The sequence below is a fragment of the Falco naumanni genome, chromosome 3 (assembly GCF_017639655.2).
Source record: "Falco naumanni isolate bFalNau1 chromosome 3, bFalNau1.pat, whole genome shotgun sequence".
Classification (NCBI taxonomy): domain Eukaryota; kingdom Metazoa; phylum Chordata; class Aves; order Falconiformes; family Falconidae; genus Falco; species Falco naumanni.
In genome coordinates this window covers 94,110,177-94,126,808 of record NC_054056.1, presented here as the reverse complement: position 1 = coordinate 94,126,808, position 16,632 = coordinate 94,110,177, and the positions used below count along the sequence as shown (strand labels likewise).

The window sequence follows — 16,632 nt, the reverse complement described above, 5'->3', positions numbered from 1 at the left end:
CTGGGGTCAAACCGTGACAATTTTTTTGTGTAAATTTGGGCAGATATTTTCGATGTAGACACTAAGAAATTGAGCTAAACCATGGCCAAAAGCTGAACGGATCCAAGTGTCCAGTTCCCGTTTAAGTCCACGACCATTCCACAGGGAGAACTTTCTCATCTCTGAATCAGACTGGTTCTACATTGCAGCATACAGTAGGGATACCCAATCTAACCTTAAACAAGTTACCGCAGGCAGACTAACTGCAGCAGCACGGAGTTCAGCATATCCTGTGTCTTGGCAAAATTAGGTACCTCTCTAGATGAATGCTTTGTAAGCAAATTTGCATATCCTGAGGAAGATTTTTACAACTCAGAAAGGAGAGGGATGACTATGAATTAGATGAATTTGGTCCACATATTTTTCTTATGACTGTCTAGAATTGCTAGTGTCTTGTGTGTAGTTGCCTGTAGCTATCGTGGTGTGCTGATTTTTCTCCCCAGTTCTATTGTAAGCTCATCTGGTGATATTCTGAGTCTCCAGACAGTTCTCAGCCAGGCAAAGCCCATGGAAAGGCTGCCGGGAGGTGCGCTGCCGCCCTGGGGATTTGGCCCTGTGCTGTTGCAGGCTTTGGGAGCTTTGCAGAGCGACGTGTTAAACCTACCCAGTAGCATGGAAGTAGACGATCGGGCCATCAGAGGAAACAGAGAATTTGGCGGAGGGTTGTGTCTGTGTTTTGCGCCCCCCAGCACGTGCACCATTCCCCCTGCTATTAACTTCCAGTTAGGACCTTTTTCGAGCTCTTAGTGTCAGAGTAAAGTTTTCTTATGCTGATGATGTATTTGTATTATGCAATGTACTCAGAAAAAACCCAGAAGATTATCTCTCTGCAGCTGTCCTCTCTTCTTGAGAAGCTGTTCTCTTCTGTATATATGATATGCAGAATGTACGGGAGTCTTACCAGCATTGGTTTGCATTTTTAAGACTGTTCTAATTAGTGTGTGATACTATTGTGTTTTTGTAGTGACATCTTTGATGTAAGATGTAAAAACTATTTAAAATGATTTTTTTCTTTTGGTTATTGTTCAGCTTTTAGAGATAGCACCAAGGACTGCATGTTCGCTAGAATCAGTCTTTTTCAAGGGCCGTCATAGCTGCACATAGGCACCGGCGTTTCACCCGGAGCACAATACCTGCATTCTTGTTTTAATAGGGGTCAGTTGTGAGTGGAAAGTAATTCTTCCTGAAAAGTCTAGTTTTCTGTCTTTCCCTCTCTCAGACTCAAGCTTCCCCCTCCCGCTGTGTGTCAGTCCCAGCCCCAGGAGGAGACTTGGGAGCAGGGTCCCCTAACGCGGGGCACACCGCTGGCCCCTGGTCAGGCTTCCTTACCCCTGAGCTCACTGCATGCACACTCAGCGTTCCTTGGGACTGCGGGCTATACCATGACAAAACCGATGGCTTCATATTTTAAGACCATTTGTGCAAATGACTTCAAAATTAATTAACTAAAACTTGGAGGAACCAAGCAATTAAGGAAAAGGAGACCCTGAGCGGCAAGTTTGGGGTCAAAATCTTATTGGGCTGCTTAATACAGCAAGAACTTGGGGTCAGTCCCTAAAAGACAGGACCGTTTGGGGGGGCTTAGGTCTATGTTTCTTGTTGGGTTTGGAGAGTGAAGAGGGGCTTGGATCCGGCCTTTCAGGCAGTGCTGACTTACTCAACAAATTGAGTCTGAGAGAGATGCTTCTCCAGATCGTGTCCTGGGCCAAAATACAAGACATGCTGCAGCTTAGGAGTTTTTTGTCTTTTAGGTTTTTTTTTCTTTTTAACGGAGAAAGCAGTATAAACTGCACCTGGAAAAATGACTGACTTCAAAAGCATGGTTTCCCTTGTTATATAGACACTCACAAAACAGCATTGTGTGGTTAAAAAGGCGCATTTGTGATAGTTTCTTTTTCAGTGCCAAAATATATAAGCAGTATTGTTTGAAGGGAAATAAGAATTTTTTTACTGTATTGTTATTACCGTTGAACAAATATTGTTTTTAAATGTTAGATTTTGAAGACTTTTGTATTGTAAACTGTTTTGTGACATGGTGCTTTTTCATACTGGAATTACTGATTGCACCTAAATATGAATTATTTTGTTTTCTTATATAAATATGTAACCTTGATCAATCTTGATGAAAACCAATGTATGGTGGATACCAATGGTTCAAACAAATTCTCCTACTGAAATCCCCTGAATGTTCTTTCCTACTAATAAACATTCTGCTGCAGCTAGCTGTGATGTGCCGCGTGCTGTTACTCCCTTCACAGCGGAGCCTTAAAGCCTCAGGTAGCCCCACGGTGTGGAGGGCAGACCTTGGAGAAGCCTTTGCCTGCTGTCCTCAGCCCCAGCCTGCTCACCACCAAAGGCAAAGAGGCAGCAGCCAGGCAAGCCACTTTGGAGGGCTTAGCAAGGGCTTAAGCCGTGTGTGGGCACTGCGCTGGCACATTGCAGACAGCTGGGCTCTCCACTGCTAATACAGTTTTTCCTCCAGCCGCTAAAGTCAGCAGTGACTTTATGGGGCGAGATAACAGCGAGCGGTTTATCAAAGCAAAGGGAGGGCATCACAAGGCTGAGCGCCCTGCTGCTCCAGAGTGGCAAAGGCCAGCTTAGCTGGCTGATGGGAGCTTTCCCTGCCATAGATAAATCCCTCTCCAGGTTTAGGGCATTTTTTTTTTATCCCCGGATGACTAGCACATCGTCAGGTAGGATGTGGGGAGGGACCACAGAGTGTGGTAGCTGTGGTTAGTGGCTCCAAGGCATGGCTCATGGAGCAGCAGGGGCTCCTGCCAGCCTCTGCTGGGCTCTGGCGGTGGCTGGCTCGTACCCCTGTGCATGCTTCTTAAGCTCCTCAAACTTTTACCTAGGTTAAATGTGGAGCTGGGATTAGCACCAGGGTGATAAAAGTAGTTTAAATCCTGCTGGAAGGTAACTGAAACCAGTGCCTATTTCCTCGAGAGTGAAAAAAAACACCCAGCCTGCTTGTGGAGCTGCACATTAATACAGGCTTGAAGCAGGCTGGAGCCTGGGTAGGGCATCAGTTATATCATCCAGGTACCCTGCGTGCTCAGAGCACCTCCAAACCAGCTCTGCGACACCAGCTTCCAGCGTGCCAGACTCTGTGATATACATTCTCCTCACCACTCCATTAGGGCCATAATATGATTTAGCATTAAGGTGTAAAAAAGGCAGGGCTGTAATGAGCTGCTTATTTGCACAGGGATGCTAAAACCCTTCACTTGCCACCTTTGCTGGCCCATATCTCACTGTGCAGAGGCCAGGGCTTCTGTGCCCGGGCAGGGATGTGTACTGACTCCAGGCAGAGCCTGGCTTCAGGTGATGGCCACCGCCAGGCACTCTGGCACCTGTGGCACCCCAGCAGCCAGGGACTGTCCCTCCCACCGCCTCGGGGAGGAGGGGAGCTGTGACCCTGAGGCTGATTGACTTGTGAGCCCTGGATATGGCCCTGTCTGGGAAAGAGCACGCTCTGGAGTCTAGCACTGGTTTCAGCAGCACAAATTGAGCCGAGAGCTTGGGAAGGTGTTGAAAAGCACAGCTTTGCTGTCCTATTGAGTCACCTAAAGATGCAGTCAAGAGCTAGAGGAGGGCTGTTTTGCTTCTCTCTCCTAGAAGCTGCTCAGTTTTTCTTAAAAGACCTTCGTGAATCACCTTGCTATTGAAGTTCCACAAAGGCAAGTGTAAAGTCCTGCACCTGAGGAGGAAAAACTCCACGCACCAGCACAGGCTGGGGCTGACCTTCTGGGAGGCAGCTCCGCGGAGAAAGACCTGGGAGTTCTGGAGGACAGCAAGTTGCCCATGGGCCAGCAGTGTGTCCTCATGGCCAAGAAGGCCAAAGGGATCCTGCGGTGCATTAGAAGAGTGACCAGCAGGTTGAAGGAGGTGATCCTCCCCCTCTGCTCTGCCCTGGTGAGGCCACATCTGGAGTGCTGCGTCCAGTTCTGGGCTCCCCAGTTCAGCAGAGCCAGGGAACTACTGGAGAGGGCCCAGCGGGGGGCTATGAAGATGGTGAGGGGACTGAAGCATCGCCCTGATAATGAAAGGCTGAGGGAGCTGGGCCTGTTTAGCCTGGAGAAGGGAAGACTGAGAAGGGATCTTATCAATGCATACAAATACCTGAAGGACGAGTGTCAGGAGGACGGGCCGGGCTCTTTTCAGTGGTGCCCAGTGACAGGATAAGGGGCAACGGGCACAAACTGCAGCACAGGAGGTTCCACCTGAACAGGAGGAAAAACCTCTTTGCTCTGAGGGTGACAGCACTGGGACAGGCTGCCCAGAGAGGGTGTGGGGTCTCCTTCTCTGGAGACACTCAAAACCCACCTGGATGCAACTCTGCAACCTGCTCTGAGTGAGCCTGCCTGAGCAGGGGGTTGGACCAGCTGATCTCCAGAGGACCCTTCAACCCCAGCCATTCTGTGATTTGTGGTTCTGTAAGCTCTTGGCCACACCAGAAACAGCCCAGCCTTTGAGCACGCTGTGGGTGCAGCAGTTGCCATTAGCTGACATGCTTTTCCTTGTTCCTCCACGGCCTCGCAGACAGGGCACTTCCACCCACTCGGCTGTTGAAGCATGCACATTTTAAAAGCCACTCAGTAAAATGGCTTCCTACAAAACACAATTAAACATCCATCACAGGCAGTGCCCAGGAAAAGTGATTACTTTAAAGACCCCCACGGGAGCTAGTCCTGGCTGACCCCACACTCCCCATCCAGACAGCATTCCTGGGGCCTGGAAAAGCCCCCAAGAAACTCCTCAAAACCTGCTGGACTGGGGAGCCACAGTGGCAGGGGCAGCACCTTGGGCTGCGAGCTCACCAGCACCAGCAAGCTGCAGCCAGTCCCACAATTGCCATTAAATATATATCTACACACACACACACGGAGCATTATTTTATACATACAACTTTTGGGTTCTGCTGTATGGTGCTGACTGCAGACAGGCTGGTGGCGGAACACAGGCTGCACTGAAGACCATCATCAGGGCAAACAGCATGTGGTGGTAGGGGTACAGGTCTCTGGTTTTCAGTGGATCTGGGAAGAGCTCTTCTGCTCTTGGTTAGTCACTCATAGTCACCAAGCTATGGAGTGCTCAGCACCTGGCTCTCCTGCTGTATAACAAACAGGTGACAAATACTTTTCAAAATTATTAGAAAATGCCAAGCACGCTGGGAAAGCCTTTTTTTAAAACCTTTGATGGCTGTGAAAAGACTCTTAGAGCTAGACACAACTGGAGGAGTTTTGCGTGGAAGGGGATGGGGAAGGGCTGGAGGAAGCTGGGCTCTCAAAGTCTACATTCTGCTAGCCAAGACATTTCAGGTGAATTCACTTCCTTCCTCATTGCCCAGGCGTGGTCTCTGCTTGACACAAGAGAGGTCTCAGGGGCTGGCTCTTGCATGGCAGCTTGTCCCACTCAGGACTTGCCCTCGGCAGGAGCGCTGAACTTCTCCACGCTGTAGTAAGACAAGGCTGCCCCACCGCTCCTTGGGCAGCCTCCTTTCACTGAGGCAAATGTGTTCCCAAGCAATTTCCCACTTACTTAGATGTTCTCATCTCCTGGATTCTTGTTTGAAAGGATAAGTCAAATGGTGGAGAATAAAATGGTTGGTGAAAATGTTTTACTGCAAGATGCATGGCCAGGTATGCTTCAGTGCTCTGGTGCATGCAAGGCACAGCTGGAGCAGGTGCGGAAAGGATCTCATCCCAGGTGCCCTGGACTCACAAAGATGTTAGTGCCAGTGCTTCCAGCTGGGTTCCCAGGACACCCCATGTCATACAATCACAGAAGTGTTGAGCTTGGAAAAGCCCTCTGGAGGTCATCTGGTCCAACCCCTTGCTCAAGCAGGGCCACCTAGAACTGGTTGCCCAGGACTGTGTCCAGGCAGCTTTTAAATATCTCCAAGAATGGTGACTTGACAACCTCCCTGGGCAACCTGTGCCAGTGCTTGGTCACCTCACGTAAAAAAGTGTTTCCTGATGTTCAGAGGGAACCTCCTGCATTTCAGTGTGTGCCCATTGCCTCTGGTCCTGTCACTGGGCACCACTGAAAAGGGCCTGGCTCTGTCCTTTTTGCACCCTGCCTTCGGGTATCTGTACACACTGGTATTATCTCTCTGGAGCCATCTCTTCTCCAGGCTGAACAGTCCCAGCTCTTTCAGCCTGTCCTCACAGGAGAGGTGTTGCAGTCCCTTCATTAGGTTAGCAGCTCTTTGTTGGACTCTCTCCAGTATATTCATGTCTCTCTCGTACTGCAGAGCCCAGAACTGGGCACAGGACCCCAGGTGTAGCCTCCCCAGCATTGAATAAAGATCACCTCCCTCGGCCTGCAGGCAATGCTTGGTGTAATGCAGCCCAGGATATATCAACCGCCTTTGCTGTAAGGGCACATTGGTTCAACCTGGGGGTCCTTTTCTGCAGAGCTGCTTTCCACCTGGGTGGCCCCAGCATATACTGGTGCCTGGGGTTGTTCCTTCACAGAAATGAGACATTGTACTTCCCCTCGCTGAACTTCATAGTGTTCCTGTTGGCCCATTTCTCCAGCCTGTTGAGGTTCCTCTGGGTGGCAGCATGACCCTCTGGTCAGCCACTATCAGCCACTCCTCCCAGTTTGGTGTCATCAGCGAGCTTGCTGAAAGTAGCTTGTGCCCCATCATGCAGAACATTAATGAAGGTGTCGCACAGGACTGGACCTGGTATTGACCCCTGGAGTACACTGCTGGTCACTGGCCTCCAGCTAGACTTTATGCCACTGATCACCACTCTCTGGGCCCAGCTGTTCAGCCAGTTTTCAGTTCACCTCACTGTCTGCTCATCCAGCCTGTAGACCAACAGCTTCTCTGTGAGGATCTTATGGGAGACAGTGTCAAAGACCACTGAAGTCCAGGTAGACATTATCCACTGCTCTCTCCAGGCCAGTCATCAAGCCCATGTTTCGGTGATAACTATTCTTTTCAATCTCTGCTCTTGTTTTCTCGGTAGAATGAATTTCTGTTTTCTTCTTTTTGAAAAGCTTTCTGGGCTCAGAAGGAGGAACTCAAATCCCCAGTATGTAGTAATACACACTGCAGCAACAGAAATATTATCTCATACATAGGAATATTTATTTTTTTCCTTCTTAAAAATGTACAAAAAATAAAATAGCTGTATTTACAGTTTATCAAACCCCTCTCCCAGTTGCAACACTATTAAGTTACATGAGCTATTTTCTTAATATAAAAGCACACTATTTATACATAGAGTTTCCTTGTTTGCCGGAAAAAGGGCTTGTCACAAACTTTGGCACAAACATTCTTGTTTGTATCTTGTCTCAATTCATAGGAAATGGAAGAGCATATAAACATTTCATAAGCTTTACATTTTAAAAGTCCTAAGATACTCCTTTCCAGTTTCATATCAATCAATATACAGGATGTCTGACAGCTGGACAGTTTAGTTTTTACTAACTGTTTGAATTAATTTACAACATTTAAACAATTCATAGCCTGAAAGAGGAAAATATACAAGACAGACACTTGATCTCTGAATTCGTTGACAAAAAACTTCATGAGAGAGGACACACGGAGTGGGGGGGGTGGGGGGGGTGGGGGCGCGGGGAAGTTCTTTTCTTTGTGGTTTACATTCAACAGTAAAAATCCTCCGCAGTGTCTTGAAGGGGATATCACTGTACATTAACAAAGCTTCACTGCAAGGATGCACTTTATTATGGGAATATCAGCATTTGACTGTGTAGAAAGAAACTAAAATTTGAGATTTGGGGGTTTCATAATATAACATCAAATGGACGGACGTAGTGCCAAATCTGTAGTGGGAACCAAAACTAGAGCTTAGAAGCCTAGTCTCCTTTTGCACACCTCTGTCAAGGGTCTTTTGAAACCCAACATCTACAGACACAGCACTGCTCTAATTCGTCATAGGGAAAATCAGCTGAGCAGCAAGCCACCTTTCAGGCTGCACTAGTTAAGATTCAAGACTGCTGTCTTGAAGAAGGCAAGGAAATGAAAGCTTTGTTCCTTTAAATAAACAACCACAGCCACAGAGACAAGAGCAGGCAAGGCAGCTATTCCTGTCCCCTGCTGAACAGTAGCCCAATCTCACTTCCATTTAACTCGTAATGTTTGGAAGATCCAGCATGAATTGGTATTTTTCACGAAACAAAAGCAACGTGTATTTTAAATGTGCAAGCACTTCATACTCCTCAAGACCTTTGAATCAAGCAGGGCATGAGGCAGGCCACTGCTTCAGAAGTTTGCATTACTTGTACTGGCCCTTCCCCATCACTTTGATAGCTTGGATTTGACCAACAAGGTGAACCCTGACAGCTTGTAGTTTGCCACGACCAGCATCCAAGGTTCAGTGCTCCTCCAGCAGCTGGTGCTGCAAGTACAACTAAAGGGGTGCACAGTGGTGACGTGTTCTTTGTGATGTCCTAGGTGCTTGCGATGCACCTGCATCTGGAGCAGAGAAACAAAGCCCTCAGACCCTGGCAGATGAAGTTAAGGGAGATCAACCTTAACTAGATCTCACTGATGTTTTAAAACAACCTTACCATCAGGGTAAATCCTACTCATCTTCCTCAACCCTGCTAGCTTCATTGAGATGGTAAGAAGGAACTAAAGGCAGGAGTATCAGCTCTCTTATATCAGGAATTCACACTCTTCAAGATGTGTTTAGAAAAGCTTTCAGTTAATCCTGGAAGCAACTTCCCTTCCCTGGACAGAGCCTGACTGAAAGCTCCTAAAATGGCAATGGAAAGATAGCTCCTTAAGCCCCAGTATTTCCTAGAGTCTGGCACGTCTCACTGATCCTACACTGCTCCTTGGCGTAGGATGCTGCAGCACCCAACAGAACCCAGCTCATACATAAGACAAGAATGTCCCGTTAACCTGAGTGCTGGTGCAGCACATGTTGCACCCCAGCAGCCCAGGACTGTCCCTCCCACCGCCTGTCATTCTCTGTGAACCCCAAATTCTCACTGTCCTCAATCGACACCAGCCCCAGGTGCCACAGGAACTCCAGATAAGAGAGCTTGGATGGCAGGCTCGTTGGGGGCAGAACCAGGGCCCAACTCCCGTGTACATTTACTCCTACGCTTCACCTGCAGCTTCTGCCCAGATAACACAACCAATTGAGAGACCCCAGCTAATATCCTTAGGATCCCAAACACTGTCAAACAACAGAGAAATACAAGAACACCACTGCTCACCAGTCCTGTGTGACAGTTCCTAATGCCACCTGCTAAAACTGTCCCCTTTTTTCTTTAGGGAAAAAGTATCTGAGCTAAGTCAGCACAGACTTTTTATCTCGGCCTGAGCCAAGCAGAAACAAACTGAATCGCAAAAAAATCCCCTGTATTCCCCAGATGTCTGCTCTTGAGCAGGGTAGCAAAGGCATCTTTGCTGGAGTACATATTTATAAAAAGATAAGGGAATTACTACAAAATTCTGCATCAGAAGGAGAAAGAGCACATGACAAAGGAAGAGGGAGGGAACGCAACGGAACAGACACTTTGTTTTGCAGATGTAAGAGGATTCTGGCTATGTTAGCCCTGATGCTAATGGTCTGAACCTTTTATAGGTTCTGGTCCCACAGAAACTTTGACAGGTACCTAACATTTCTATTTGAAGTACAGATTTTAATGCGAAGCTATTGCTAATGAAGTTAAGAAAATGTGCAAGAGTTGCAGGACAATTCATGCAAAAATATGACCAAATCAGACTGGTCAGCTATCCCAGCTACTTTGCTTGAATGTAAATAGCTCCACACAGCTCAAAACACTACTACAGAATGAGGCCTGTTAAACTAGGCAGTATTTCTTTACACCATTAACAACCAAATAAAGATTCTGTGACTAAATGAAAAAACTATTTCAGAAGGAAAAAAAAAAAGAAACTCTAAAGGTTGCAGGTAGGAAAGGACCCATGTTTCTGTCTGTCACATGGAATCCGCGTACAGTGCATAGAAGATAAAATGCTTGCAGCTAAACTCACAGGGTTGTATGCTGAGTGAGGAGCTCTCACCGATAGCCAGAGGAACTGGAGAGGAAAGGTGCTGGGTTTGGATGCGCAGGGACATTCAGGCCTTGAAACCCTTTCCTGGGGTGATTTTATCCTGTGTGACTCTCTTCACAGAATTCATGAGACAGGGGTGGAATTTGATGGGAAAACATAGTTCAGCTTGGGTTCAGATCCAGCCCTTATAAGAGAGACCTGTCTCCACACCTCAGTTGTGGGATATTCAGTCTCCACTGGTAAAATTGTTCCAGTTTCGATAAAATATTTACATCAAGCCCAGGTTTATACTGCACCCAACTGCCCTAGGAATCAAAACAGAATCATTCAATGGAGATAGAAGAGCAAGTACCCTTAAGAAGAGTTTTAAATCCTGTTTCTTACAATCTAGAGGAATGTTTTAATGAGCAGGCTGCTGCGGAAAGCACCTTTCCCTCCATGGGCTTGAGAAAAGCCCACTTTGAGAGCCTCCACTTCATTAACAGAACAGGCAGAAGTCCCTTCTGTACCTCTAGGCACACCAGGCAGCAGACACATAGTGCCTCTTGGATTTGCTGACAGCTGGATGGGACACTCAGGTATCTACAGCTGGGACTCGGGTACCTAAGGTGGGTCCCATTGCACCAGAGCACTCCAGACCCTGCAGCGTGGTTTGCTCCAATATTTCGGTATAAAACTGGTTAGGCAAGGGTGGAGCATATGAGCGCAGGTACAGTTATCAGCTTCTCAGTACACACTCCTTAAACAGATTGCAGCAATCTAATCCTCTAGGAAAGATTCTGTTAAACCCTAAACCCAATACATACAAAAACATAGTGGCAGTAAACATGCCCACATACAGTAGTTAAAATATATTATTGCATATTATAAACATTATATACAAGGTTAAAATGGTTTCTTTACCATTTACTTACAAGTGACATTTGTAGCTGAATGCCTTACTTACAAGTCCTCATTGCTACATGCTGAGAACTACCAGAGGTATTTGGCAAGACTATACACTATAGAGAGATATGGATCCGTCTGAGCAGGTGAACTGTCAGCCACTTTCCCCATCTTTAGCACTGCACCAATTTTTTAGCAATGACAGAGAACTACCGGTAAAGTGATTTACACCAGATTTCTGAAACTAGACCAGCATGGTTCCATAACATGTTTTAGAATGAGCTTATCCACACTGAAGTATGGATTAAAATGCTGCATTTCACATTTGCAGTGGGTCATCTGGTTACAAATCTGGGGGCTGGTAACTGCTTGTACAGTAGAGAGTGGGGAACAATAAATAAGGGACCAGGTTAACATGAGTGGCCTTGTGCTTGACAAACCCAAGTCTATGTGCAGTGGGTGCACATGTGCAGAATGGACAGTATTCTCAAAGCAGTCTTGTAACAGTTTCTCTGATCAATGTCTGTCAAGTTCCCGGGGAATCCTCTGCTTTCCAAGCAGGATGAAATGCTGTGGTTCCTTACAAAAAGGCTCTGTCTGAGGCTAGATCTCTGTCAGTGTGATCTTGAAGCCTTCGACCATGCTCTCCATGTGCAGGATGAATGTGTCCTCATTGGAGTAGTGCTCAATAATGTTGTCATCCATGTTTACCAGGATACTGGCGACAAAGGCAAAAATTATTATTTTCACACACCAGGACACTGAAAGCTCCACTGCATGTGCTCACTTCACTACAATGCAAAACCAGACTCCAGCACATGCCAGTACAGGGACAACAGTGGGAATCATCACCAAGATGTGCCCCATAGTCCTTTACAGTCTTTGGATTAGAGGCTGCTCCTTGCCAAAGTAGCTAAGGCAAGAGACATCCCATCCAGTGCTGGGATGTTAACCTGCTGAAGCTGCCGACGAGGTAAGCTGCACACAGATCCCTGGCAGACCCAGCTAGCTGGGGTCTCCCCTGCCCGGGGTTGGCTCCCTCAGGTGTACCCGCGTGCTGCTCCTCAGCCATGCCGTGTGAACTGCTGCACCTCTGTGGTGTGAGTTGCTAGCACCGGGGAGCAGCGTAATTTGTGCTTTGCACACAGCTCACAGGCCCAGAGCTCAGCTTAGACGTGAGAATATCAACAACTATTAGAAATGTGTACAAGTGCTTTCCTTGCACGTTAACTTAGGGTGTTTCTTCCAACAAACGTATCACTTGCAAACAGTGTTAGAAAGAAGGAAAACATGAGACGTTTCACCTGTCTTCTCAAAAGCCAAAGAAATCCCCACACACAACAATGCCATAGTTACAGCTGAAAATAAATTATTGATTTAAAATTATAACACCACAATATTGTAGTTATTTAGAAGTAAAAAAAAAGTTAAAGTAGAGAGATTTAGATTTATAGCAAGGAGTAGTAGCCTAGCTATTCTAAAATCAGAGCTGTGATGCTCATGTCTAAATTTACTCAGCTGAAACCCCTGCAGCAAACGCTGCCTGCCTGCCTTTCAGATTCGGAGAGTGGCCTACTTCTTTCTTAACACTGCAGGGAAATTCCACACCACATTCACAGCAAAGGCTGCACCTCTCCCATGCTAGCACTCCACAATGTTATTAAGCGTACAGTCTACAAAACACACTTTATCCAAATACATTTTCCAAACACAAACTCTGCTTCTTCACAGTAAGCATATGAATACTGGTCAGACATGCTGGAGAATAATGTTTTCCCCTCTGCCACCCCTTGCTGTCTCTGTAAATATTAAGATTTCAAGCACATAGGCATGCCTCATACAAGTGTTTATATTGCCCAACACCATGAGGCTCCAAGCATAGTTGGGATCTCTGAGTGCTCCTAAAGATCCTGCAATAACCCCTAGTTAGTTTACTTACCCCTTTTTGCTCTTTTTATAAAGTTTTGCAATCTTTTCAACTGGAAGCCCATATTTCTCAGAGATCTGAAATCATAAAAATAAAAGAAATATCATTAATAAGAAATATGAAAATATCACCTCTCTATTTACATAAGGCATTAAAACACTACCTCTGCAAACTTTGACAGGATAGCTATACAGAAAAGTCACTCGCAACCATACCGTAACTTCATTTAAGGATGACTTAGGGGTGAATAATTCTATACATATTGATCAAAAACCCACAGCCATTTCCATCCAGGAAGTTGGAGACTATAGTTTTCATAGGGTGTGAGTCATCAAAACTGCCTCACCATCTCCTACTACTCTGCTCAAGGAGTCAACAACTCTTCCCAGCTTCAGATTTTACCAGGGAATTTCAATCTGAGCAGCTGCCTTTCTGCCATTTCTTTTTCTAATTTTCTGGGTTTGCAGAAGCAAAGGCTTCCACCAGGCAGAAGGCAGATGAGTAGCAACACAACAGGAGCTGATAGATTGATGGATCCACAAAAAAATACGCACAATTCTATTCCTCAATAGCATTTCAAGGTTTGTTAAGATAACAGGACCATCCACAGTCCTTGGTGGACAAAAACCTCAACATGGCCCAACCACATGCGCTTCCACCTCAGAAAGCCAACTGAATCAGGGCTGCATCAAAGGAAGTGTGGCCAGCAGGTCAAGGGGGGTGATTCTCCCCCTCTACTCCATCCTTGTGAGACCCCCCTGCAGTGCTGCATCCAGCCCTGGGGCCCCCAGCATAAGAAGGACATGGACCTGTTGGAGCGAGCCCAGAGGAGGGCCATGATGATGGTCAGAGGGCTGGAGCCCCTCTCGTATGAGGACAGGCTGGGAGAGTTGGGGTTGTTCAGCCTGGAGGAGAGAAGGGTCTGGGGAGACCTTGCGGCTGCCTTCCAGTACCTGAAGGGGCCGAAGGGAAGCTGGGGAGGGGCTTTTTACAAGGGCAGGTAGTGGCAGGATGAGGAGTAATGGCTTTAAACTGAAAGAGGGTAGATTCAGATTAGATATTGGGAAGAAATTCTGTACTGTGAGGGTGGTGAGACACTGGCACAGGTTGCCCGGGGAAGCTGTGGATGCTCCATCCCTGGCAGTGCTCCAGGCCAGGCTGGATGGGGCTTTGAGCAGCCTGGTCTGGTGGAAGGCGCCCCTGCCCATGGCAGGGGGTTGAACTAGATGATCTTTAAGGTCCCTTCCAACCCAAACCATTCTATGAATCTATGGTACTTTTGTCTGAAAAGTATCTGCAAGGTACCTTTCATTGGGGGAAGGCTACAAACATGCTACACACAGGATTAGGAAGCTTCTATATCATTGGGGAGATGACTCAGTCTAATTACTAGGGTGGCAAAATGAGAACACGATTTGGCTCACAAAACATCATCTGAATGTCACAGAGGAGTGTGTTAGCAAGGTAAAGAACTTCTAAAATAAACCTCATGCCAGCTACTCAAAATGATAAAGCAGAAAATAGAGGAAAAATTTTGAAGGAAGGACTACTTAGCTGACAAATTACCAATACTAAACAAGCACTTCACTGGGATGCTTTGGCATTGCTTTGCAGCAGTGTATTGGTAACTATTCTGGATGTCCGTTCTGCAGCGAACCTGTGGTGTGCTCATGGAGACGGTGTCCCTGAGACCTCTGTCTGAGCCAGCTTTCCTTTCCAAACTATGGCTCTTCTTTGAGGGAACACACCTCATAGCTCATACTTTAGAAGAGGGTTGTCCCAAAAGGCAAAATAATTACATATTTTGTAATGGCGTTTTGTCAGTGATTACGTTCTGTGGTACTCTGCTGCCAACCAAAGTAAGCTTCTTGCTCTTCCCAGGTGAAATGAAGTTGCAGCTAAATAGCTGAGTATTTATCTTCCACATTAGAGAACCGAAATGCACAATTAAATACCCATTTAAAGACTGCCAAACATCAGTCACTGTAAAATCCTTTCTTTGTGTTTCTGTTCAGACTTTGTTTGAGAAAAAGTGATACCTTAGAGAAGTAAATTAAAGCAATTATAATGAAATAGAAAAGGGAAAGAAAGCACTGGATAAACTCAGCACCAAGGACAGATTCAAACAGCCACAGGTTGTATCCCAAGCACAGCTCCCGTTCAGAGACCCAGGATTCTCTAAAAGAAAGAATTAATTAGCCTATATTTGCCTACATCACCTATACTTGTAGAATTGCCATCTTAACCTATGACACAATTTTGTACTTAAAAAGTATAGCGTAACTCCAAGATTTTGGAGAACTAATAAAGCTTCTTTTACACTGTAACCCGTTTCCTCTGACCACAGAGTACATCTGTGGCTAACAGAAAGGGGAGGTTGTAAATGAAGAGTAACTGATAAGGCACACTAGACCCATCCACCCCGCAAAGTTTTGCACCTAGCAGAGAACAAAATACAAATTAAATTGTGGGCTGTATTTGCTACTTCAGTTTTACTTGTATCAGCATGTTTCACTGCCCTTTTGAATATGGTGCTGGAGATACTGGTGGTAGTCCTGGTTCCATGTTCTCACCTGCTTTGGCAGAGGCCTAATTCAGCAAAAAGGATGCACAAACTTGTATGCTGTGGTCACACTCTTCCTGCTGTGGGGGAGAGTGTGTTGGGGTTTTTTTTACTACATTTATGAAAGACAGCTTCACCCCACTTGTCTTGTATCTCACACAAGCATCCTCACCACTGGACTATAAAGCCAATCTTTTTCACTCTGAGCTCTATGTAGCCTATGCAAAAGGCTCTGTGTATCCTGTGGAAAGCTATGTAACCGCGTACACAGGGTGGAAAAGCATCCTGCAAAGACGTTCCATAACATACTCAGCTTATTTGGAGCAAGTTCAAGTCTTTGCTCCAAACAGGGCAGAACAAGGGTGATTTGAACCCAGGGTTTGCCATATCTCTGCGTGGGATGACCTATTCCAGCTACTCTCCATCACAGATGTGACAGGCTGCCCCACCTTGCCTTTGTAAATGCCTGACCCAACCTGTGTGCATAAATCCAAGGGAGGATCCATGGGCAGGATAGCCAGTAGAAGGAATCACCTACCTCTGGCCAGAAGCACTTGTGCAGGTACTCACATCTTGCCTCTCACTCACACTCCACCCTCGTCTACCACCATTTTTCCAACTCCCCCTTCCTTCCATGCCTCATCCTGTGCTGCCCATGGAGGGCAGCTGCCAGACGTGAGGCTGGCGACTCCTCTGGGCAAATCCTGACTGTCTTAGAGAAGTTCTCAGAGAAACTTCCATGTTCTCCTTGTATTCTTGCTAGCCCTCTGGCTTTGCTTGCCATGAACAGAACGTCAGATAAGCAATCTGTTGTATCTGTGGTTTTGTTGTACCCCTAAATTTAAGCTTTCATGGAACACAATAATAAAAATGGTTCCATTTCATCAGATTGTTGAAAAAATCCTTCATAACACCTCTCTGGTTGTTAACACTGAAGCCTAATGATATTAGAATCATATAATGATATTATGAAGATCAGTACTTGAAGACACTTTTCACTGACTCCATGCAAATAAACAAATGGAGAAACATTCCTGTGCCAAGGAGGTTTAACGGCAGCTAATACACAGCATTCTGCACATTCCAGCATTAAACTTCCCTAGGATATTTGGGATACCTAACACACATTCCAAATGTTGCTCAGAGTGGTTTGGGCCTCTGGGACACCACTTCCTATGAAAGCTATGAGATGCAGGGCTAAGAAAGCCT

The 16,632-nt window shown here is 46.2% G+C and overlaps 1 protein-coding gene across 4 annotated transcripts in view; it reads right to left on the bottom strand.

The window, feature by feature from the left end:
* Window positions 1–7,155: 7,155 nt before the first annotated feature.
* GRHL2 (grainyhead like transcription factor 2) overlaps window positions 7,156–16,632 on the bottom strand; it is a 71,602-nt gene continuing 62,125 nt past the window's right edge. For all 4 annotated transcript variants that reach the window (XM_040588267.1, XM_040588268.1, XM_040588271.1 and 1 more), the window contains exons 15-16: window positions 12,873–12,937; window positions 7,156–11,651 (exon numbers count right to left, since the gene is read on the bottom strand). In XM_040588267.1, the coding sequence (XP_040444201.1) occupies window positions 11,537–11,651; window positions 12,873–12,937 (180 nt within the window). In that variant the 3' untranslated portion in view covers window positions 7,156–11,536. The remainder of the gene's footprint in view (window positions 11,652–12,872; window positions 12,938–16,632) is intronic.